The following is a 23,626-nucleotide window of genomic DNA, read 5'->3' as shown; positions in this document are numbered from 1 at the left end:
AAAGCTTATGAAATTATACCTTTGAGCAAGACACCCCCCCCCCCCCACAGTCTTCAGGGCAAGGTTTATAAGTTGTGCCCTGGGGGCATATAAGGTTTTTTATAGAAAGCGATGTTGTAGAAACTTCAAAAAGGGCTGATTCAATTGGAAATTGAAAGGGCTAGTGGCCTTTTTAATATTCGAAAGTGATTGAAGGGCAACTAACCCCCTCTCACGCCTATCTTTTCCCCAAACACATCCAATCAAAATTTTGAGATATCCATTTTGAGCAAAATAATTGAAACTTCTGGAAATTAGGTCTTTTATGATGATAACCCCCCTCAGAGCCCTCAGTGCAAGGGTTGTAAGTTATGCCCTGGGGGCATATAAGGTTTATATAGATAGAGTTGTCGTTGAAATTGCCCTTTTTAACAGTCGAAAGTGAGTGGAGAGTAATTAACCCCCTCTCACGCCCACCATTTCCCCAAAAACATTTAGTCAAAGTTTAAAGATAGCCACTTTGTTCAACGTAGTTGACAGTTCTGGAAATTATGTATTTAAGGATGACAAACCCCCCCAGAGCCCCAAGGGCAAAGGTTGTAAGTTATGCCCTGGGGGCATAAAAGGTTTTTATAGATAGAGTTGTCATAAAAACTTCAAAGGGGCTCATTCAATTAGAAATGGAGAGGGCTAGTGCCCTTTTTAATAGTCAAAAGTGATTGGAAGGCTTGAAATTTTTATAGTAAAGATCGATGTGGGTTTAATGTATGATTTTTGTTGTTGTTGTTGTTGTTTCAAAGGTCTAGTGAAATTCAAAGGTCTAGTGCCCTTTTTAATATTCGAAAGTGATTTGAGGGTAACTAACCCCCCTCTCACGCCCACCATTCCTCCGAACACATCCGATCAAAATTTTCAGATAGCCATTTTGTTCAACGTAGTAGAAAGTTCTGGAAATTAGGTCTTGGAGGATGATACCCCCCCCCCCCCAGCCCTTATGGTAAGGGTTGTAAGTTATGCCCTGGGGGCATATAAGGTTTTATTGAAAGCGTTGTCGTAGAAACTTCAAAAGGGCTCATTTGATTGGAAATTAAAAGGGCTGTTGCCTTTTTTAATTGTTGAAAGTGATTGGAGAGCGACTAACGTCCCTCTCACGCCCACCATTTCCCCAAACACATCCAATCAAAATTTTGAGATAGCCATTTTGTTTAACATAGTTGAAATTTCTGGAAATTAGGTCTTAGAGGATGACAACTACCCTAACAGCCCTTAGGGTAAGGGTTGTAATTTATGCCCTGGGGGTATATAAGGTGTTTATAGAAAGCGTTGTCGTAGAAAATCAAAAAGGGTTCATTCGATTGGAAATCGAAAGGCTCTAGTGCCCGTTTTAGTAGTATAGAATGATTGGAAGGCTTGACATTTTTATATTAAAGATCGATGTGTGTATAATTTATTTTTTGTTGTTGTTGTTGTTGTTGTTTAGACCAGGGCACTTCGTATCGAAGGAGTTGTCGTAGGAACTTCGAAAAGGGCTCATTCGATTGAAAATAGAAAGGGATGATACCCTTTTTAATAGCCGAAAGTTATTGGAGGGCAACTAATCCTCCTCCCACGCCCACCCACCCAATTTCACATTATGTTTAAAAATTAAATGATGCCTTAAGATTAAATCAAAATGCACATTGTTAATGATAATTCCCAAGAACGACTGAGGGTATTATGTTCAAAGTTTTGGGGCTACTTCTGCTCTTAAAATTTAACCAAATCAAAATAGTGTAAGTGTAAGTGTAAGTTGTTGAATTTAAGTTGTCAAGTATTTTGCAGTAGGTTGCATATGGTTGCATCAATACATGGCTAATTGTAGACAGAGAAAAGCCAAGACAGATAGTTCAAGTAATTGAGAGGCAAATGTTTAAATGGCGGGGTGGGCTGTACGGGTAAATGGCGGGAGTATGCATGACTCTTTTATTGGACACATACTTGTCAGGTTAGTTTCTGGAATGGCATGCTTGCCTAGAGTCTCAGGCATCATGTTGACCAAGAATTTAAAATTGACATAAGACTGTTAGATTGCCTGTAATGAGAGGCAAACAATGCACGCCCGCCTGTGGTTTTAAGAAGGTTAACCAAGAATATTTTTTTGGGGATTTTTTTTTTATTTTTTCAGATTTTTTTTTGCGAGTGGTATCAAGTTTTCTATTTCAGGTCAACTAGAGGAGGTATGAAACTAAATTAAACACTACTATTTGTGTCCAGATTTTTAAAAGGGTGTATGTTGTAAAAAATTACAGAAAATTTTTCTCCAGCATATAAATAGCAGGTCAAACTATAAAGTCTTAAAAAAAAAGATTTAAAGTATTATTTTCTTTTCCCTGGAAAGACTATGTCAATATAAAACGAACAGAAATTAATTTAAAGAATACTTTTTCCACAAAATAAGTTTCTCAAAGAAAAGTAAAGAACTCCATTAAACCAAAAATGAGCAAAAATAAAATCAAATAATCTACCAAGCGTGAAACTACCACAAATCAGCATCGATAAATAAATGAAACCCAAAACGAACAGAAATTCAATAAATAACCAAGTCAAACTAAAAACGAGCAGAAATTAACATGAGTTGGGCTCAAAACCTATATGCCTTCCCAAGGCCAGGAACATAATTTGCACTTTACTGAAAAAAATATAAATGTTTTTACTTTTATAACTTTAATAAATCAAATAATATTAACATTTTGATTGCTAAATATCAGTATATGTATAATAAACTGACAATTCACATTCATTTGTGTTTTTTTCAGTAAAGTGGAAATTATGTTCTACAAATTAACATAAGTTGGGCTCAAAACCACTATGCATTCCCAGGGCCAGAACATAATTTGCACTTTACTGAAAAAAAAAGTGAAGATACGTGAAAATACGAAAAAGTGAAAATAAGAAACAGTAAAAAATAATAAAAAGTGAAAATACGTGTCTGACCAGAGGAGTACCATTAGCATATAAGGGCTTAGTTCTAGTGACACGTCTTCCATAATGCTATATTATCCCAAGTAGCAAATAAACTAGGACGGTTTTTACTTTTGCCCTCTGTGTGGCGGTTTGGTATTGAGTGTTGGTCACATGATTTGTGAGTGTGAAAAATTGAGTGAACTGCGAAGGGAAATGTATAGAAAGGGTAGCTTTTGATAAGTGATGGCCGGCAAGTATAGAGTCGCCGGTATTTTTGTATCTGTGAAAGGTTCGGAGAATTTCTCAGGCTAGCAATGGTATACGGAAATAGATTTTTTTTTGTTATTTGTGTAATGTTTTTGTTTCTGCAGTATGTATTAATTAGAATTACATTTTTCATTTTGTATTACCTTGGCCTTAGAGCAATTAGAGGAATAGAAGTTGTTATTATCATAAAAGAAAACCCCAAAAATAATGGAAAATTATGCAAAAACTTACCAAAAATACCTCAACCGCCTCTATCAGTTTTAGTTGCCAATTCATGTAGTACTATCGGCTTCTTTGGTCAATTTTTATCCATAGATGACAAAAAAAAGAAAAGAAAACGAAAAAAACGGACAATAAAAAGAAATAGATCACTGCTTCCCATGCGAAATGGTGATTCTCCTTGTTGCTGAAATTCGGGGACCGTAATTCTCCTAAATGGGTTTTCAACTATGGCTATTCGAATGATGCACAAATTTAATCCAGTGATCAGAAACCATTTTCGTGGAGTTTCAGGCTTTATCCCAAATTGCCGTAAGCGTGCTTCGCGGAAGATTGATCGGATTAATAGTTACCATTCTGAATCTACTTCGATCGGAGGTTTTTCCTCGCTTGACAGTTTTTTGTTCAAAACTCGTGTTTATATTTTCAGTTTCAATTTCATTCTTTACTAGGTTGTATCTGACGCCGCAGTCACGATTTGGTTTGGTGCTACAAAATCAAACAGTTCGTGGTAACGAACTGTAAGTAAGGAGCGACCCGACTCAATGGTAACCGAAACTTTAGAAAGCGGGTTTTTGATACCAATAGATACATCAAAAGAATCAAATTTCAATGCTGATTTCAAATATATAACTTTCATCAAGTTTAATCCAACCCATCAAATTTAACGCACCTGAGAAAATTTGGCTGATTTTCAAAAAAAGAGGAAAAGACCCTCTTAAAGTTATAAAACCTTAATGAAAACCATACCATCGTCTTCAGAGCATCATAGAACCATACTGTAGAGGTTTCAAGCTCCTATCTACAAAAATGTGGAATTTTGCATTTTTAGCCAGAAGAAAGATTGCGGATGCGTGTTTATTTGTTTTTTTTTTTTTTTTTTTTCCAGGGGTGATCGTATCGGCCCAGTGGTCCTAGAATATCGTGGGAGGGCTCATTGGAACGGAAATTAAAAGTTCTAGTTCCACTTAAGTTACCAAAAAGTGGAGGGCAACTAGGCCCCCTCCCACGCTTATTTTTTTCCCAAAGTCACCCGATCAAAATTTTGAGATAGTCATTTTGTTCAGCATGGTCGAAAATATGATAAATATGTCTTTTAAGATGACTTAATCTCCCAAAGTCCCCAGGGGGAGGGCTAAAAGTTATGAACTTTACCCAATGTCAACATATAGTATTGGTTATTGGGAAGTATACAGAAGTTTTCAGGAGGGTTTTTTTCTGGTAGTTGGGGGTGGGTCGGGGTTTTTATGTTGGAGTATCTGTCCATGAAGGAAGTTTTCATGGGGGAAGGGAAATTGCCATGAAGGGGGCGCCGGAGTTGCCATCATTTTTTTTTGGTTTTTGGGATTTATAAAGAATTTTTCTGGAAGGATTTTTTTCTGGAGGGGGGGGGGGGCTAGAGGAGGGGGCTACTCTGGAGAATCTTTCCGTGGAGGATGTTTCTTTGGGGTAAGGGACATTTCTATGAAGGGGGCGCCGGATTTCCCAGCATTATTTAAAAAACGATCAGAAATTAAATAAAAAAAACAACAAGTTTTTTCAACTGAAAGTAAGAAGCAACATTAGAACTTAAAACGAACAGAAATTATTACGTATGTGAGGGGGTTCTCCCCCAAGTCAATACCTTGCTCTTTACGCTACAGTTTTTTTTAGTGCTTTCAAAAGAGCTATCTATTAAAATTAAACGGCCTTTGTGATTCAGGGGTTTGTGAATCAAAATTTTTTTTAACTTTTAACGTAAAGAGCGTGGTATTGACTAAGGGGAGAACCCCCTCATATACGTAATAACATATACGTATTAAAAAAAATACAATAAAAAAAAAAGCGATACGGCTCAATAGTAATCGAAACTTTTAAAAACGGAATTTTGATGTCAATAAATATATCAAAAGAATGTGTTTATAATGCTGATTCTAAATATATAAATTTTATTAAGTTTAGTATTACTCATCAAAGGCTACGAGCCTGAGAAAATTTTCCTGATTTTTTAAAGAGGGGAGAAATATCCCCTACAGGTGAAAGAACTTTAATGAAAATCACACCGTCAGATTCAGCGTATCAGAAAACCATATTACATAGGTTTCAAGCTCATATCTGCAAAAATCTGCAACTTTGTATTTTTTGCCAGAAGAAAAATATACGAATATAGAAGTTAGTTACGTAAGTTAATTTGTAAAGTACATCATAACCAAATTTAGAGACATCCATTTAGTAAAAGAAAAGTAAAATTTTTATGCAAATTTTGTTTACTTATTCAATGACGGTGAGCCAAAATAAAAGCTGCATTAACTAAAAAACGATCAGAAATTAAATAAAAAAACAAGTTTTTTAAACTGAAAGTAAGGAGCAACATTAAAACTTAAAACGAACAGAAATTATTCCGTATATGAAAGGGGCTGTCCCCTCCTCAACGCCTCGCTCTTTACGCTAAAGTTTGACTCTGTCTCACAACTTTATTTTTTAAAACAATAAAAAACTTTGAGCGAAGCGTTGAGGAGGGGAAAGCCCCTTTCATATACGGAATAATTTCTGTTCGCTTTAAGTTTTAATGTCGCTCCTTACTTTCAGTTTAAAAAACTTGTTTTTTTATTTAATTTACGGAAAAAGCCACTATCCCGTGGCAAACCCTATGTGGTCACTGAAACTGGGCAAAAGAGCTTTTGTTTTTCCGTTTGAATAAGCCTTTTCCCGATCTTCTTGGACCATTAGTCCGATACGATAACCCCTGGAAGAAATTTCTTAAAGCCTTTGAGCTTACTTTACCCCCAACCTCCCCCCCTAATCTGTAAATGTATAACCAAAATTAAATATTTTCATGCATTGTGGCATGCGTCACTCTTGTTTCAACTTAATACCCGTAATCTGAATCAACGTTGCCGAAATCAAGAAACGGAAAAACACGAAGTGGACTATATATTTGCGCATTACAAGGGGGGCAGGGTAGGTGTTAAAGTTCTTGGTCCGATTCTTTTTTTATTGTTCATTAATGATATGCCTAATTGTATCCCAACTTGTTGTTTTAATGTGAGTGTTATGGCTAAAAATCCTCAGAATGAGACGGTATCATTATTTGCTGATGGCACAGTTGCTATTAGTACCGCGATGACAGAAGAATTACTTCAGACATCGATGAACGATACTGTTGAAAGGTTAAATTCCTGGTTGAGGGTAAAAAAGTTAAAGATTAATTTGGGTAAGACTAATTTTGTTATTTTTTCACGTTCACCAGATTTTTATCCATGGATTCAGGATATTGTAACGCAGTATAGAACTTTAAAGCGGGTGTGTTCTTCCATGTACGTGGGGGTTTATATTGATGAAGTTTTATCATTCAAGCGCCATGTACAGTATGTTTGTAAAACTCTGTCTCGTAACCTGGGTATAATGAGAAAACTTGAACATTTTTTTCCTCCTTTTGTTATACGCCTTCTTTATTATTCCCTTATCCATCCATATATATTGTATTGTAGTAGGGTTTGGCTTGGAACATTTCCTTCTATTGTTCGGCCAGTACGAGCTCTACAAAACAACCCTGTTCGGCTGTTAGATGGCCTACAACCCCGGGATTCGGTACGAAACTTGTATGAGCGTGTAAAGATACTGCCAGCTTCCGGATTACGGGAGTTGTATACACTTCTATTCATTTTTAGGATTCAAAAGGGTATAAACTTACCGTGTTTAGATAGCTTAGCAAACCTGAGATCTCCCTCCATGATTATGATACTATGTCATCTGTAGAGATTAATATTCCGCGAGGTTATTTCGGCCCGATCGATGTTTTCTTTGCTTCGTAGGGGGATCAGAAGTTGGAACCATCTTGATCAAAATATAAAAATATAGGTGATATTTCTTCGTTTAAGATAGTAATCGAAGGGATGCTTTTTAGTAAGTATGAATTTTAGTAGTTTTTTTTTTAAATAAAGATATTGGTAAATATTTATGGCTCCTGGGGGTGATGATTATGATTATGAATATGATAGTAAATCTAATGGAAATGTTAAGGTGTAATGTTTGTGGTGCCGTTTAGGGACTGTGTATATATAGTTGTTTTTTTTATTGTTTTGTCATGTTAGTGTATTTTTGCCACACCCTTGAACAAGTTTTTACTTCTTGGGGTGGCCGCTAAACTGATGTTAAATTGTTGGTTTAGAATAAATCTCTCTCTCTCTCTCTCTCAAAAAAAAAAAAGTAAACAGAAAGTGCTTTTTTTCAGAATTTTATCATTTACTGATAGCATTAGAGATTGACACATTAATAATAACCTCAAGTATCCCTTCAAATCTTTAGGCTATACTGGTTATACGTTAAATTATACGGGCTATACTGGTCACCACAATGCCGTAGTGAGAACGACACTGCAGAGACTAACTCCTAGGTATATCAGAAACTTTTTATCCTGCCCTATTATGAATGCTTTCGAATAGACGAATAGTATAATCGTAAAAGGTATAAAATTTATAGAGTTTAATGAAAATACAATGGAAGAAGAGTAGAACTGAAAAACTAATTATGCAACGTATGCGTGTATTCTTCTATTTTTAATTCGGAGTAGCTATCAATTTATTGTTTTCCGTTCCAGAAACTGAAAATCAATTTGGTAGTTGATTTGACACCCTCGGAATGGTGAGATCGACCAACTCTTCATAGAGTTGGTTGACACTCACATGGAAGTTGGGAAGAGCTACTTTACAGTTTCTCTGAGTTAAAACGGAAAAATAATGTTTAACTAACTTGATGGCAAAAAAAATCTGATATTTCTGTTTTTCTTACAGACTCGAATTTTGGTAACTCATGGAATAACATTCTTGCCGCAAACGGATAAAATCATTGTACTTAAAGATGGTGTCGTTTCTGAAGCTGGTTCTTATAAAGAGTTGCTTGATAAAAAAGGAGATTTTGCTGAATTCTTGCTGGAGCATCTCAATGAAGAAGAAGAAGGAGAGGATACCGTTACTGGTAAGAGAATTGCATTGATTGCCAAGGAGAGGGAACTGCTGGTGTAATGTTCCAAAAGAATCTGAGATGACAAGCTTTGTATTTTCGTCCTATATCTAATAGAACTCTGCGCCCCCTTAGAAGTTTTTGCTATTGTGCATGTTGTTTGGACACAAAAAATGGGTATTTGTGATGGGGACATGGCCCCAATTTGCCAGAAAGGCGTAATTCTGGGTATATTAGGTATTAAAAATTGCGTGGCGTTTATAGTGAGTTTTTTTTAAAGAACGATCAGAAATGTGGATGTTTAACAATTAATATAGTAAATTTAGTTCTTTCAAGTAAAGCCACAACACTAGACCTAATCCAAGAATTATCTTTGCTGATAATGAATATTGCAAGCGTTTGAAACAGCTTCCACGTTTCTAGGAAAGTTATCTGTTTGAGTTGTCTTTTTAAAATGCATGCTATGGTGCAGGATATTACGTCGTCTAGAGAATAACCTCCGTTAGGAAATAAAAATTAAACCACTTGAGATACAAAAGTTTTATTATATATTAAGTATTTTATCATATTTAAAATCGGGATATTCCACTATTTTCCACATAGTGCCCAAACAAATTCAAGTACTTGTCATCAATTTTTGAAATTCCCTCTGCATAAAAATCTGCCACCTGGGAATTTAGTCAACCTGTCACGGCTTTTTGAAGCTCTTTGCCATTGTCATGACTTTCCTTGCTTGCAGGGTTTGACGGGCTATCTCGGAGAAGCGGTCCCCGCTGCATTGACTGCCATTTTGTCTTGGTATTCACATGGGCCACCCAAGTCTAATGGCCAGCAACAATTCTTTTCAAGAATTCTTTTCCTTCAATGTCATAATGAGAGAGAAAGTCTGTGGCGGATCTCATTCTTTAGGTTTTGTAGTCTTCGGTCAGCAGTTTCGGCACCCGACGAGGGCAGTATTTGCGATGTCCTTGATCTTTGATTTCATATGAAAAGCTAAGGCTGAGAAATTTCGGGAAAATGATCGGAAAGTTCCATGACTGTGAACCGACTGTTATTAAGACTGTTTTCATCAACTTTTTTCACCTATTCGTCACTGACAAGAGAAGGTCTACCCCTCCCCCCCTCTTGTCTTTATCGCGAATGTTTGTCCTTCCTCTAAAAAAACGTTGCTATTGACGAGCAACACCTTCACTCATAATGGTAGGACCATAAACTTCACCCAATTCATGATTAATTACGGTTGCTGAGGGATTTTTGCCAAAAGAAATCTTCTAACGCTGCGCATCCCCTCTTTGGCGGGCTTTTCTGTTATAGCACGCATGTTTGGAGGTTATTTCTAGCAACTGCGCCCAAGTACGATACTCCACTTTACACAGCTAGAAACGTGGTGAGCCTACGTTTACGCTGTTGTGCGGATGACGGTGCTCCTCCCACTGCTTTTCACGCTGTGTATAAACGGAGTTTATTCTCTGGACAGCCCTCGGTACCCACTGTCTATGTGTTATTCCTGTAACTTACCTCCATATTCGAGCCTTACTATTCTATGACATTCTTTGATGATTTCAGAATTAGAGAATGACTTGAAACAGTGTTTTGTTGTCATTGTGTAACGTTTATTGTTGAAATTAGTATGAAATAGTTTGTAAAACCTTTTCAAACTTTTCTGAGCTCAATGGCTGTGTGAAATCTATGATAAAGGATTATATTTTTTACGATGTTCAATTTTGTTTACTAATAATGAGTGTTTTCGTTAAAGACTATCGTCTCTCAAAAGCTAATCTTCTTAAACCGTAAACCTTTCTTTATTGTTCATTAAACGAGAGTATTTATTTTGGATATCAGTTTCAAAGGTACCTTTTTGACTGGTTTAAAACATTCATTTGGAACTTACTAAATCTTACCGAAACTACGATAACATTTTCAAAGACACAAAGTCTTTGGTAAATGTATAATCAAGTCTTGAATTTATGTTTAGGTTTGTTATTGAACCTTCTTATGTACCAACTTGTTGAACTTCTTCACTTGAACCAACTTATGTTGAAGGTTTGACCTTTAACAGAATTAAATAAAAAAAAAAAAGTTTTTTTTTAACAGAAAGTAAGGAGCGACATTAAAACTTAAAACAAACAGAAATTATTCCGTATATAAAAGATGCTGTCCCCTCCTCAACCCGCTCAGCCTGTCCCCTCCCCGCTCTTTACGCTAAAGTTTTTAATGTTTTAAAAAGTAGAGTTGTGACAAAGAGTCAAACTTTAGCGTAAAGAGCGTGGTGTTGAGGAGGGGACAACCCCTCTCATATACGCAAAAATTTCTGTTTTAAGTTTTAATGTCGCTCCTTACTCTCTGTTAAATTTTTTTTTTTTTATTTAATTTCTGAACGTTTTTGAACTAATGCAGGTTTTGAATTTAGCTCACCGTATATGAATAATTAAAACGAAATTTGCTTTTTAATTTTACTTTTTTTTTAGCTAAATGGCTTTCTCAAAATTTTGATTGGATGAATTTGAGAAAAAAGGGGCGAGGGAGGGGGCCTAGTTGCCCTCCAATTTTCTTGGCTACTTAAAAAGGGCACTAGAACTTTTAATTTTATTTACCAGCAGTATCATTAGTTCGAGCATAATCATATGCTGTTGTTGTTGATAACAATAATAAACAAATTGTTTAAATAATCGCACGCATATTAAATAGTTCCAAAAAATGTCGTTACTGCAACTTCTAGGGCCATTTTCCCACTTAATATTTCAAAGGAAATGATAGTTATTAATTTCATTAAGTAGTGTAAAGAGTTAGTTATTGAGGAGGGGGCAACCCCCTCTTATACGGGCTAATTTCTGTTCATTTCAAGTTTTGATGCTACTCCTCACTTTCAGTTGAAAAAATATGTTTTTTTTAATTTAATTTTTGATCGTTTTTAAATAATGCCAGGAACTCCAGCCCCCCCCCCCTTCTTGTAAAATTCCTTCCCCTCACGAAAAATCCCTCCATATAAAGTTCTTACCACATAAAATACCTCCCCGCCAGGTAAATTCCCCCAGACAATTCCATTCTGCACGTAATAATTGTTACATGTGTAAAGGGGATTTCCCCTTCCTCAACACCTCGCTCTTTACGCTAAAGTTTTTTAGTACTTCTAAAAAAGCTTTCATATTGTTCTAATTAAACGACCCTTGTGTTTCAGGAGTCGTTCCTAAAGAATTGCGACAAAATTCAAACTTTAGTGTAAATAGCGAGGTGTTGAAGAGGAGGCAACCCCCTTCATACACATAATAATTTCTGTTCGTTTTATTCTTGCTGCTTCATTAATGTTGCTTCTTGCTTTCAGTTTGAAACATTTGTTTTCTTTTTAATTTAATTTCTGATGGTTTTTAAGTAATTTCAGGAAATCTGGCCTCACCTCCACGGAGGATTCCCCTCCTTACGGAAATATTCTTTAGCCAATTCAATCCCGGTGAAAATTTACCCCGAACAATTACAATTAACAACTTCACGCGTAAAATTGAGACTGAAAAGAGAAAGCAAGACATTTAAAAGAATTTTGTATAGGAATTCTGGTAAATTCCCCCAGTGTATAATTTCCTCTGACAAGTTCACCCCCTGGAAGCCTCCCTCCCTATAGAAAAAAAAACAACAAAAAATTCGCCCCCCCCCCAACCAGAAAATGTATACATAGTTCACAATACCAAATACTATGTGTAAATAACGGTCAAATTTTATGACTTAAAGACCTTTCCCCTGGGGCTGTGGGGGGGGGGGGGGGTCATGTTATATCCAAAGGCATAGTTATTGGGTCTTTCAACTATGATGAGCAAAATGGCTATCTCAAAATTTTGATCGAACGTCTTTGGGGAAAAAAGGGGCGGGGAGGGGGCAAGGTTGCCCTCCAATCTTTTTGGTTACTTAAAAAGGGCACTAGAACTTTTAATTTCCGTTCGAATGAGACCTCTCGCGATATTCTAGGACCATTGGGTTTATACGATCACCTCTGGAGGAAGAAAAAAAAAAAAAAAAAAAAAAAAAACACGCACCCGTGATATTTATTGTGGAAAAAAAAAAAAAATTTTACATTTTTGCAGATAGGAGCTTGAAACCTCTACAGTAGGGTTCTCTGATACGCTAAAGCTGATGAAGCTCATAATTTCATTAAGATTCCATGACTTTTAGGGGGTTTCTCCTTTTTTTAGAACATAAGGCAAATTTTCTCAGGCTCGTAACTTTTGATGGGTAGGACTAAACTTGCTGAAACTTATATATTTGAAATCAGCATAATAATCCAATTCTTTTGATATATCTGTTGGTATCAAAATTCCTTCTTTTAGAGTTTCGGTTACCTTTGAGCCGGGTCGCTCCTTACTTACAGTTCGTTACCACGAACTGTTTGATTTCAAAATGTAGAGCCTTTGAATTACTTTCTTGTAGATGAAATTCTTGAAGTGGAATTTGGAAAGATGACGATAAAGTTTTTTTGGTTTTAGGTTAGTAGTTGTAGGATCTAGGGACTAGCAAAGTATTAAGTTTTCGTACTCTCCCAGTTTATTTCTTTCTTTCTTTTATCATTTTTACTTTACCTTCAATTTCACCTGTATAAACAGTGCTTTTAGTATGTTTAGTGGTTTGTTTTTTAAAATTCTGTTTTATCCGTTGTTGCCTTTATTACCAGTTTGATCAGCCTTGATGTATTTGACTTTTACGAGGGTGTAGGGGGGATGGTTGTGTTAATAGCACCGAATTTGGAAACTACGTTTTTAGACTGCAAAGTCAAGCAAAATAATGATATAAATTTTCGATAGAACTCGCGAAAATCAGGGAAGAGTTGGAATCTAGTCTTGGTCGGGAAGAAGTTAAGCGACAGATATCCCGTCAACGATCTCATGTGTCTGAAAGCAAAAGTCATTTGTCCGATACCAGTGTCACGTCGTCTCCCCAGAATTCTACCAAAGAAGGCAGCAAGGAAGTGGAAAAGCGAAGAGGATCCCTTGAAAAATCGAAGTCTCCAACAAAAGAGGTCCAAGCTAACGGTACTGTCAAACCCAAGGAAGGAGAGAAGCTTATTGAAGCTGAAAAAGCTGAAACAGGAAAGGTAAGGTGGTGAGAACGATTTTCATCTTGAATGAACTAAATTTTATTGCTTAATAGTTTGCTGATAATAGTTTGAATAGTTTACTAATATTTGCTGATAGTCACAGGAGTCATTGAACTTCATTATTCTTGATCAGTGTTTCCACTGTCATCATTAAAATTCGGGGATTTGAACGAACGAACTCATTCGCTTCTGGGCAAATTAAACCATCTACTCTAAGAAAACAGCTATATCATGTATCTATATATCTAAGAAAATAGCTTAACACGACAATAAAAGATGAAAATATTTAGATATGGTTAAGTTTAAATAATAATTGCTTGCTAGTATTTATGGTTACAGTTTAGAGTTACAGACAGAATTTTGTGGTTCTTAAAGATTTGTGTGTGTGTGTGTGGGATGGGGGTGGGGAATGAAGCTCGAAGAGGCTTCGAGTATTCCTAAACTTTTCGGGAAATTGGAAGCATTGGCTGCTAGCTATTAAATATAAAATTCTTCGTAGGCTGATGGCGCTGTCAGTCTTCTGCATGTTGATTTTCAACCATAGTCTGTGCAGTTTGACTTCTGTAACTTGGCATACGAATTTAAGAATAATTAAGGGGGTCATTAATGTGCATGGGGGGGATGGAGGAGGAAGGGCTATCCCTAAAAGTAATCTGTGGATTTATTCAAGTATAGGTTCAGCTGACGTATTATGATTGGACTAGGTTTAAGGCTAGTCATGTATCCTAGACTTTTCATGTACCTGGTAAACAGAATTATTTTAGGGGCATGCCTTTTAAGGATATTACAAAATTAAGGAAATACATTCAGAGGGACGAACAGAGCACTGGTGTCTATTCACGAAAATCTAGGGGGCGGGGGGTATTTTTTTTTATGTAGGGGGAGCCAAATTTGTCGTTTTTTTCATTTTTTCAATGAAAATAGTAGAAAAAAGGCATTTTCCGTGAGAATATCCCCTAAAAGGGTATTTTTCAAAATCTAGGGGGAGGAAGGGGGATTTGAATTATCAACTTGTTTTTGATTAAGCACATTTTTCTGAGTTTTAGGATCTTATTCGAAAGGCTTCAAACACGACCTGGTATTAGGGAAATTTTTCTCACCGGGTCGTTTTTTTTTTTTTTTTTTTTTTTTGAACGCAGTATAAATTCAATTTCAATTCGTTTTTAAGGTCTTTTTTCTTTCAATCATATTTTTGTCTGTTTTCGTGACCTGCCTGGATTAGCTACTGTTATTACACCAATAGCTTATTTATTTATCCAAATCGTTTCCTCTTAAAGGTCAAGATGGAAGTGTACCTCCACTATCTTCGTTCAGTTGGTTTTGCTTTATCATTTTGGACCATACTTTTGTATGCAATCTATCAGCTATTTTCTGTCGGAACAAACGTTTGGCTGTCAGCTTGGTCTAACGCATATGTCAATGAAAATGATACTGCAACCGAGCCTGTGCCAATACCACCATCAGAAAGAGATATGTTTCTAGGAGTTTATGGGGCTTTAGGCTTCGGACAAGGTAATCTGTTATTTTTCAGATAAACTGGTTTTCAATTTACTACTTTCTCTTTATAGGGAATATCTAAATTTGTCTATCTTTTTGTTCTTCCATAAATGTTCATTTAGTTAAGGACGTTGATCTCGAAATACATCATTCAAAAGAAATAGAGCAATAAAAATTTAGGAAGGGGGATATGAATTATATTGAAATTTAAGTTTAGCATTAAAGTGGGTCAAGTCCTTTTTTTTGTTTCGATTTTCTAACAAAAGATGAAAAGTAAAGATGGTGGATACAACGAAGGCTCCAAGCTAAGGCTGAGGGTTTTTTACAGTTGAAAGATTTCAGAAGAATAGGGAGATAAGTTGCGAACTGAGATTAGAGGAAGCAACGGTAATGATAGTGATAATGATAAGGTTGTAATGATAATGATACTGATAGTGGTAAAACATGGCTGGGTGCTTCGAAAGCGCCTGAGAAAGATTTGTTAACGCTTTTCCGCGGGCAATGTCAAAGGATGGTTTTAGATACTGTTTGACTGACCGTAAACGATCAAACAATAAGCTGTAATGGAATGTGGTTTACCACATTTCACCTGGTTCACCAGGGCCGTATCAGGGGGGGGGGGGGGTTACCCGGTTTGACCCCCCCCTCCCCCGAGTTTTTTGTTTGACTCGTAAAAACGTAGCAAAAATGGATATAAAAAAAATTGCGTTTTTTTTGTGAAAAATTCCTCGTGAATTTTTTTTTTTAGTAAAACTCCCTTCAAAAAAAAAATCCAGGGTACGGCCTTGGATCTCAGTTTCTAGGACGATAATTAATGAAAAAATATGTAGGCAAAATTTTACACATTGCTAGAGGTCGATTTTTTTGGCCATCCACATTAGAGTAAACAAAAAGCAGGTTGTCCCCGAATGCAGTGGGAAGAGGTCGAAGGAAACAATTTCAGGGTAATTGAAACTACATGACAGGGGTGGAATTAATGTAATGGACAGTAATGTTTATTAATGGACAGTAATAAGTAAGGGGAACAGGCGGATCGGGGCGGAAGAAGAGCGTGCGTAGCTGTGTTGGCCTCAGCCGGCTTGTTTCTGTAATGAGTTGTTAGCAAAAAGATATTTTCTAGCTTGGGTATTATTCCAGGCAATTGTGCATTCGGGCTCTGGCGAAAATATTCCAGTAGTAATCTTGAAATTAGTCCCAGTTTTATAAAAAATTGTGTTCTGGTTGTTTTAATATGAGTATACAATTAAAATTGAGACCATGGATTCAGTTCTAGTCACGATTCTAAGAGTCCGTATCTGAAAAGCTTATTGGTCCAGACTTGATCAACTTTTGCTTTGATCAACTACCAATGATCGGTATGACCATGTAAGACGTTTGTCAATAAAATTGTTTAAGTTTGAATGTCCTCTGATACATAGCATGTATCAGACATAGCATGTATCAGTGTTGGGGGGGGGGGTTAAATGTAAGGTTTTTGGAGTACCCTTCGCGAGAAAAATGTGTGGTAAATTTCTAGGTGGCCATATAACGTAGCTAAGATGAAAGTGAAAAAGTCATTTGATGCCTTTTTTTATGCTCTTTCATAATTCAATAATCACTTCTGGTGCTAATTGCATCTTGAGCCCTTAAGGGGGCCCTAATTGTGATTTGCAATGATATTGAAAGAGCATAAAAAAAGCATTAAGTGAGGCTTTCATGTTCATCCTATCTAAAATATTAGGCCCATTCCAAATATAGCGTAGACCTTATCCATCCCTCCCCCCTAATGTGCAAATATATACCCTGAATTATCGACGGCTAAGTTTTGACTCGCAAAATTCAGCGTTATTTTTGTCGACGGCATTTGAAAAACTAGAAATGGTAGAAAAACGGTTTATATATGAGTTGCCTAATAAATGAGGTTTGAATTGTTATAAATAAGTATTTTTTGAAATATATCGAACAATTTATTGAACAACTTATTTATAAACTAGTGATATCTTTTTAACCACTTTTCAATAACTTAACTTGTGTTGATAACTTTTTTCTGTGGTTACAAAAATACTCTGAGCTTCAAAGTATTACGACCAGGGGAGAGAGAGCCAAAAATTCTGTACATTATATTCTAATGTGACAATATGGTATAAGAAAGAAGAAAAAGAACCGAACAATTAAAAGATTCGTTAGCAAACGAATAGAAAAATGAAAACCTGTGCAAGAAAAAATGTACTGTTAAGATTAGAATAAGTTCCACGAATTCAAGGCCGTATCCAGGGGAGGGGGTAGGGGGTTTGAACCCCCCCCCCCCGAAATGTTTGTTTGACTCGTACAAACATGACAAAAACGGATATAAACAAATTTTGTATGCGTTTTTGAGTTTTTTTTGTGTAACCCCCCCCCCACACACACACACACAAAAAAAAACCTGGGTACGGCCTGGTACGAATTAATTTATGAAATTATCTAAGTATTTCAGTAGATTTATGAGTCATAAACCAGTAAATTAACTCATTAAGACTGCTATAAGGACATTCAATATTAGACTTATTCTTGTTGATGCGCAGCGAAAAAAGACCCTGTATGTCTTTTGGGTGTTATAAAAAGGAAAGATGAATAAAGAAGTCGTAATATTTTCACAACTGATTTTCATGTCTCATTTTAATACATGTCTGACATGTTAACTGCAAGAGCATTAGCTCAATATATATTTCCCAATGGCTAATATATCCTATTCTGCTACAATTTGTCATTTTTCAGGAAAAAAATCCTGTAATGTTTATCTATTCTACTATGTTTAACTGACAATATTTTTGGTTAATTTCAAAGTTTCTATGGGTTTGCAATATTTTTTTTTTGTAAGGCATTTATTTTGGTGTATAAACCATGTTCAATGGAGCACAATAATTATGCTTCTTCAATGAATTATTATAATTAATCACAATAAGCTCTGTTAAGCGGGCTATATTTTTTAGTCGTCAAAAAAAAAACAAAAAAAACAAAACAAAAAAAAACTGAATATTGTAATTTTTAAATTACATGTATCTATGGACTTTATGGTAAAATGTTTATTATTTATAACCTTTATAGTGTAATTTTTGTTTCTTTATTCATACTTTTTGTGGTTATTCATTTTAATGTTTTTTAACGAAATGAGGTCCATAGGTTAACAAAATTTTCTTTTATTGTGATAGATAGGGTTTCTGATTTTTTGAGAGTTCTCGGGTAATCGATGAGATAGAGCAGCAAATAAAATTCAGCATAAATTTTGTGAATCCAAGTTTTGTTCACAAAAAAGAAAAATGATTCAAACACAATATGCCTTTGGCTTGAGATGTTTACAGTCTTCTTAAGGAAGAAGAAGCTTTTTCAATGTTTATTGCTGAAAAAGCTGTTTTAACTGCAATAACATTAGATTAGTATTTTAATATCACCTATTTAAAACAAAACTGAACCCAAAGCATATTCCCTCCAAATACCAGGGCGTGATATGGAGGAGGTAGGCGCAGATAAATGTCAAAGAAAATCTTCCATTCATCTCAGAAGAGTCGAAAACCTAGCAACAAAAGTATGTACCCTGTTATCATTATCAAAACACTTGACGCTCAATTCCTTTCCTCAAATGCACTAAATAATATGAAAAAATAATTATTATAATTTGATTAATATTCTACCAAATTTTCAAACCTATCAAATTAATCCTCAAATTCATATTTGGAAAACAATTCATTTTTTCACAGCTTTTTAAATTCAATTGCATCGCAGCTATTCTGTGATAAGATAGAAATTAATTTATTAATTAATTTCTATCGGTTTTTCATTTTAAAAAAAGCCTAAGTCAATTTAGTTTTTTAATTCCATAATTTTTTAATTAAGTTTTTTATTATTATTTTTTTAATATCTTCAGTCGTATTCACAAACTTTTCTTTATTATATATATCCTATTGACTAAAATGTCCTATTCTGAGATATCTTTATAATTATTCTGATATATTCTGAATATTATATTATATATATTATATTATAGAATGAATATTATTATATTATTGTTATATATAAGATATTGTATAATAAGATATTATATATAAGATTATTATATATAAGATATTATATATATAGAAATATTATTATATCATTATATAATATTATATTATATATATTATATTATATTATATATAATATATTATATTATATTACAGAATGAATACTATATTCTGAGGTTTCTGTAATATCTACTTAATTTTAGCCGTATCTATTGCTGCTGCAAGTTTAACCAATGCATTGGCGAATCTTTTTGCATCAAGGCTTCTTCATAATATTATGTTAAGACATGTTTTCCGTTCACCAATGTCCTATTTCGATACCACTCCACTGGGTCGAATTGTGAACCGATTTGCTAAAGACGTTGATGTTGTTGATAATGTTTTACCTAGCGTTGTACGCTCTTGGCTTCAAACATTACTCTCGGTATGGAATTTCTCTCTATGTGGGAGTAATAGTGTTTAAAACATGTGTTCGTTATGTTTGCGTTAAAATTGGGTATGTATTTATGTATCTTGTGTCCGTCCGGGGATAGGTAGTCTTCTCATATTAAAGAAAATGAAGTCTTACCATGGAGCGGTGAATATATTATATCATAATTTCCTATAGGCATTATCATAATTTTAATTTACTATAAAAGTAATCACCACCACTATTTTTTCTTCTATAATCTTATGGATGTATTTTTCTTACCCTTAAAAGTATTTTTATAGTTTTGTTGCTCAAATACCAAAAATCATCAAAAGATACGATATTACTCGTAAAACGACTTTATATATAGTGTCCTTCTGGGGGGGGGGGGGGGTCAAGACACGGTTTTGTCTAAAGATGATTGCTAGTTGTATTCTGTATCGTTGTCCTTCATTTGTGATCGGCGATACAAGCTTTTTTTTTTAAATTTTAATATTGAATACCATTGAAAATTTGATAAATTTGTTTCTGTTCTCTTTCGGTTAAAACACGAAGATCAATCTTTTTTTCTAAAAATCACTTTTTTTCTTCATACATAAGATAATAAGGTAACATCCTAATTGCAATACATTAGTACTAGTTCATACATAGTATTTAATTAAGTTAATAGCATTTTAAGTAAAAGAAGAGTTCATGTTTTAAAGAGAGTGAACCTGCCTCTCAATTTTACGAACCTTTCCCTGAATCTATTTTTTTCTTGTCACAAAAAGAAAACAGGATTGCTATTTAGACATTAGTGATCCATATATCGTCGAGCCCAGAACGAAAGAGTGTCTTTAACATCCAACATTTTACAGGAGATGAAAAATAAGGGTTGTAAGTTTTCCATGGATATTTGATTTAATTCCGGGATGTAAATAACAAAATTAGTGCTAAACTTAGAATGCATCAGTGAATATTGCCGCTTCATATTAAGTAAAATTATGGCTATAAGTGTTTGAAGTAGCGGTACTGAAAACTTGTTTTAAATTTTGGCCAGTCGCCCTTACCTCCCTTACTCCCTTAGTAGATTAAGCTCCGCTTAAAGATTTTTTTTCACCTTGAACTTATTTTTTAGAATTGTACCAGATACGCCCTTTCGTTTTAGGGACGACGGTGTCACTTTGTATGTTCTGTTACGGTCAAAAATTATATTCATCTAAGAATTTTGCCAAGTTTAGTTCCAAAACCAATATCAGTTAATCATCTTACATTTCAGCTATTATGATCTATTTCAATATCTTAAACGTTGCCAAAGGTGGCCTTGAAGCCTCTCGCAAGCTTCATCATCGAATGCTTGATAACATCCTTAAAAGCCCCATGGTCTTTTTTGAAACAACACCTATGGGACGTTTTCTAAACCGCTTTGGCAAAGATGTTGACCTCGTTGATCGCAGTATACCGTTTTCGCTTCGTTCGTTGCTCAGTACTTTGTATGGGGTAATTCAATTTTGTGATGTTGCATCTAATAGGCTCTAAGAATTGCTTATGGGGAACTGTGTTTTAGTTTAGTGAGTTAATGTATTTGTTATATTTAAAATTTTAAAATGCTTGCTACTTACTGTATTATTTTTAAATTCAGTTGTTTTTACCTTGCACATGAACGATATGATAAAAATTACTTAATTGTCACTTACGCTTCCAGAGAGGGGCTAAAGCGAAAGGATGGGGGAGAATGTTTCTGTAACTGGCTTAGATAACAGTATTTTGTGTTGAAGAATTACTTGTTCTTAAGGGCTTGCTTTGATTTAAATAAGTCTTGTCTGTCCTTGAAGGTCGTCTTAGGCCCTCTTTCTTTGTAAGGGCGTGGACTTGCCTTCTGGATGACTCGCGATCTTCTGCTAGATAAAGAAGGTCTGAGAAAGTGTGAAGTGCGAAGTTTTCATTCTACCTCTTTGGGAGACGCCCTTAAGGGTGAAAATCATGAATTAGCTATCGGAGATAATTTTCGTGGGACGGGACTGTCTTATCCGTTGGACATAACCGAGCCACCGAAGTTGCTGGGGCTGTATGCTGGGGCTTAATTGTTAAGGCGTTTAAGGATTTGGAATTTGAGATTCTATCAAGGTAGGTGATTCTGACGATTTGGCAGAGGGATCTAGTTACAAATTCGGCGAGTTGACACTGATCATCCACCTTCAGCGTCAAAGGCTTATAAAGGGTAAGGATATTGTTCCTTAAACAGAACACACATTTCATAAAAACTAGTGCTTTAATGAGAATGACCATTTTGCCTTTTAAGTATTGGGACCTGGGAAGGTGATTTAACACTTGCAGTCCACTCTTTTAGTTTCATCCAAGTTCTTGTCAAAACTAAGATAAACCTGTATAATTCAAGCATCAAAAGAAACATGTCAGTTTTTTTACTACATATTTACCTTTACAGAACTATAAAATACCTTTTTAGTGCTTTTATAGTACTAAATAGAACCTTTATGGTACCAAATGGCTTATTTTTTTTGTTTTTACTGTCGTTTTTACTTTATTTCAGAAAATTGGCTCCATCTTTGCCAAACTTTGTTTTGTCGTTAATTTCTGTTCCTATTCCTCCTGGACAAAATCTTCTATCCTTAAGAAAGGTTGTTGAGATACGGAGCATCTTTGCATTGATTCACTCCTAGTGGTATTTGGGCTAAAATTCAACTGAAACTAATGGTAAAGAGACAGAATACGTCTTGCTGCCCATTCTGGGATAGATTAAGCCATTGTTAGACTCACAGGCTAGTAATATAGGTCTCCGTTAGTGTAGAAATATTGTTATGGAGTAATAAGACCTTAATATCCAAAGTGCCTCAAAACTTGAGGTTTTTTTACTCTAAACTGAGGAAGCTACACGTCCAATTTAGATCTCAAGGCTCCTCACTTTCCTTGTCAAAAGCTGTACCGGGATATTTGGGATTCCAAGTTTCAGCGGATTTAATTTTTTTTTAAATTAAAACTATATAGCAAGCTCTTGCATGTTTCTCAGTGCCTATGTCGCAAACCGTCCTAGCTTGTAGGACAATACCTAGTATATGTATCGTCTTATATGGTCATATACCGTAGTTTAACTGGTATTAAACTTTGAAGAAAAAATATAATTTATTTGTGGTTCGTTGTATTTAAGGTTAAAAGTACAGATTAGGGAGAAAAAGAGAAAAGAGATGATAGAAAAAGCGTTTTAATGTGACAATTGAGCTTTTTTTTATTATGGCAAAGGATATAAATACGGAACTTGAATTGGGAAAAATGTTATGCTAGTTAAATATGGAGGACGAACTAAAAATTAAAAGATTTTCCCGATAAAGCTATATGTATACTCAATTATTTAATGCTACTGTTCGAACTAACTGACTTAAGTTTTAGGTACGCCGACGTCTAATTGTAGAAATTCAGGAAAACGAAGCTCCCATACTGTCAGTGCTTGAATTTGTCCGTCATGGTTTCAGAGATGTGTCAACTATCCTCGTACCCTATTGGCTTATTCTTTATCATGCGCAGTCATTTAATTTTTTCCTATCTTTAAATTCAGTCAATCCTTTTCTTGGAGAAGTTGCTTTGAAAGGATTAGTAAGCAACACGATCAATCTATCTCAAGAAGTTTTTACTAAGAGTATTTAATCTTTCTTTTTCAGCAATAAGTGTTATGATTGCTTCTGTGTTATCGTCACTAGCAACTTTAAAAGCGTCAACAATCCTTCATGCATACATGTTGACGCACATATTTCGTCTGCCCCCATCTTTCTTTGACACGACCCCATTGGGGAGAATTGTCAATCGCTTTTCAAAAGATGTAGATGTCCTGGATAATACCTTTCCATTTATAGTTCGAAGTTGGATTGCCTGCCTCTACGGGGTAATTCTTCCTTTGTAACTCAATATGGCTTAAAGAGATAGTCGTGCTTTCCTTCCCCTTAATTTATAACTGTTAAGTTTTAACCGTAAAAATGGACTTAAAAAACTTCCATTTAATCATTCTTCTTCATTTACGATTTGATTTAAAATAAAACTCAAGTTTAAATTTAGAATAATAATTTATTATTTGCATTTTTTCCTAACAGTTTATGTGTTTTTCAATAGTAGATTCTTTTTTAGCACAAAGTACATAGTTTTTAGGGAGTTACTATTCTAAATTCGTATCCTCGTGTTTTCTTTTACACAATTATCCCGTTGCTTCGGTTGATTTCTGAAGTAAATTATTCTAACCAAATTTTTGAACCAAAAAATATTTCAGTATGTGGATCTTCTGATTGT

At 35.0% G+C, this 23,626-nt stretch overlaps 1 protein-coding gene across 6 annotated transcripts in view; it reads left to right on the top strand.

Moving 5' to 3' along the window:
* The window catches only part of MRP (Multidrug-Resistance like Protein 1), a 175,237-nt gene that overhangs the window by 105,956 nt on the left and 45,655 nt on the right, over positions 1-23,626 (top strand). For 3 of the 6 annotated variants that reach the window (XM_089089426.1, XM_089089423.1, XM_089089425.1), the window contains exons 18-21: positions 8,181-8,364; positions 13,137-13,426; positions 14,707-14,941; positions 19,149-19,369. In XM_089089426.1, the coding sequence (XP_088945552.1) occupies positions 8,181-8,364; positions 13,137-13,426; positions 14,707-14,941; positions 19,149-19,369 (930 nt within the window). Of the gene's footprint in view, positions 1-8,180; positions 8,365-13,136; positions 13,427-14,706; positions 14,942-19,148; positions 19,370-20,612; positions 20,834-23,007; positions 23,229-23,626 lie in introns of all 6 variants that reach the window. The other 3 variants (XM_089089428.1, XM_089089427.1, XM_089089429.1) reach the window with 2 other exon arrangements.

This window comes from Artemia sp. Qi Xiang Cuo, chromosome 5 (genome assembly GCF_049724085.1).
Source record: "Artemia sp. Qi Xiang Cuo chromosome 5, ASM4972408v1, whole genome shotgun sequence".
Taxonomy (NCBI): Eukaryota; Metazoa; Arthropoda; class Branchiopoda; order Anostraca; family Artemiidae; genus Artemia; species Artemia sp. Qi Xiang Cuo.
The sequence above is the reverse complement of the archived record's forward strand: the minus strand, read 5'-3'. Positions and strand labels throughout refer to the sequence as shown.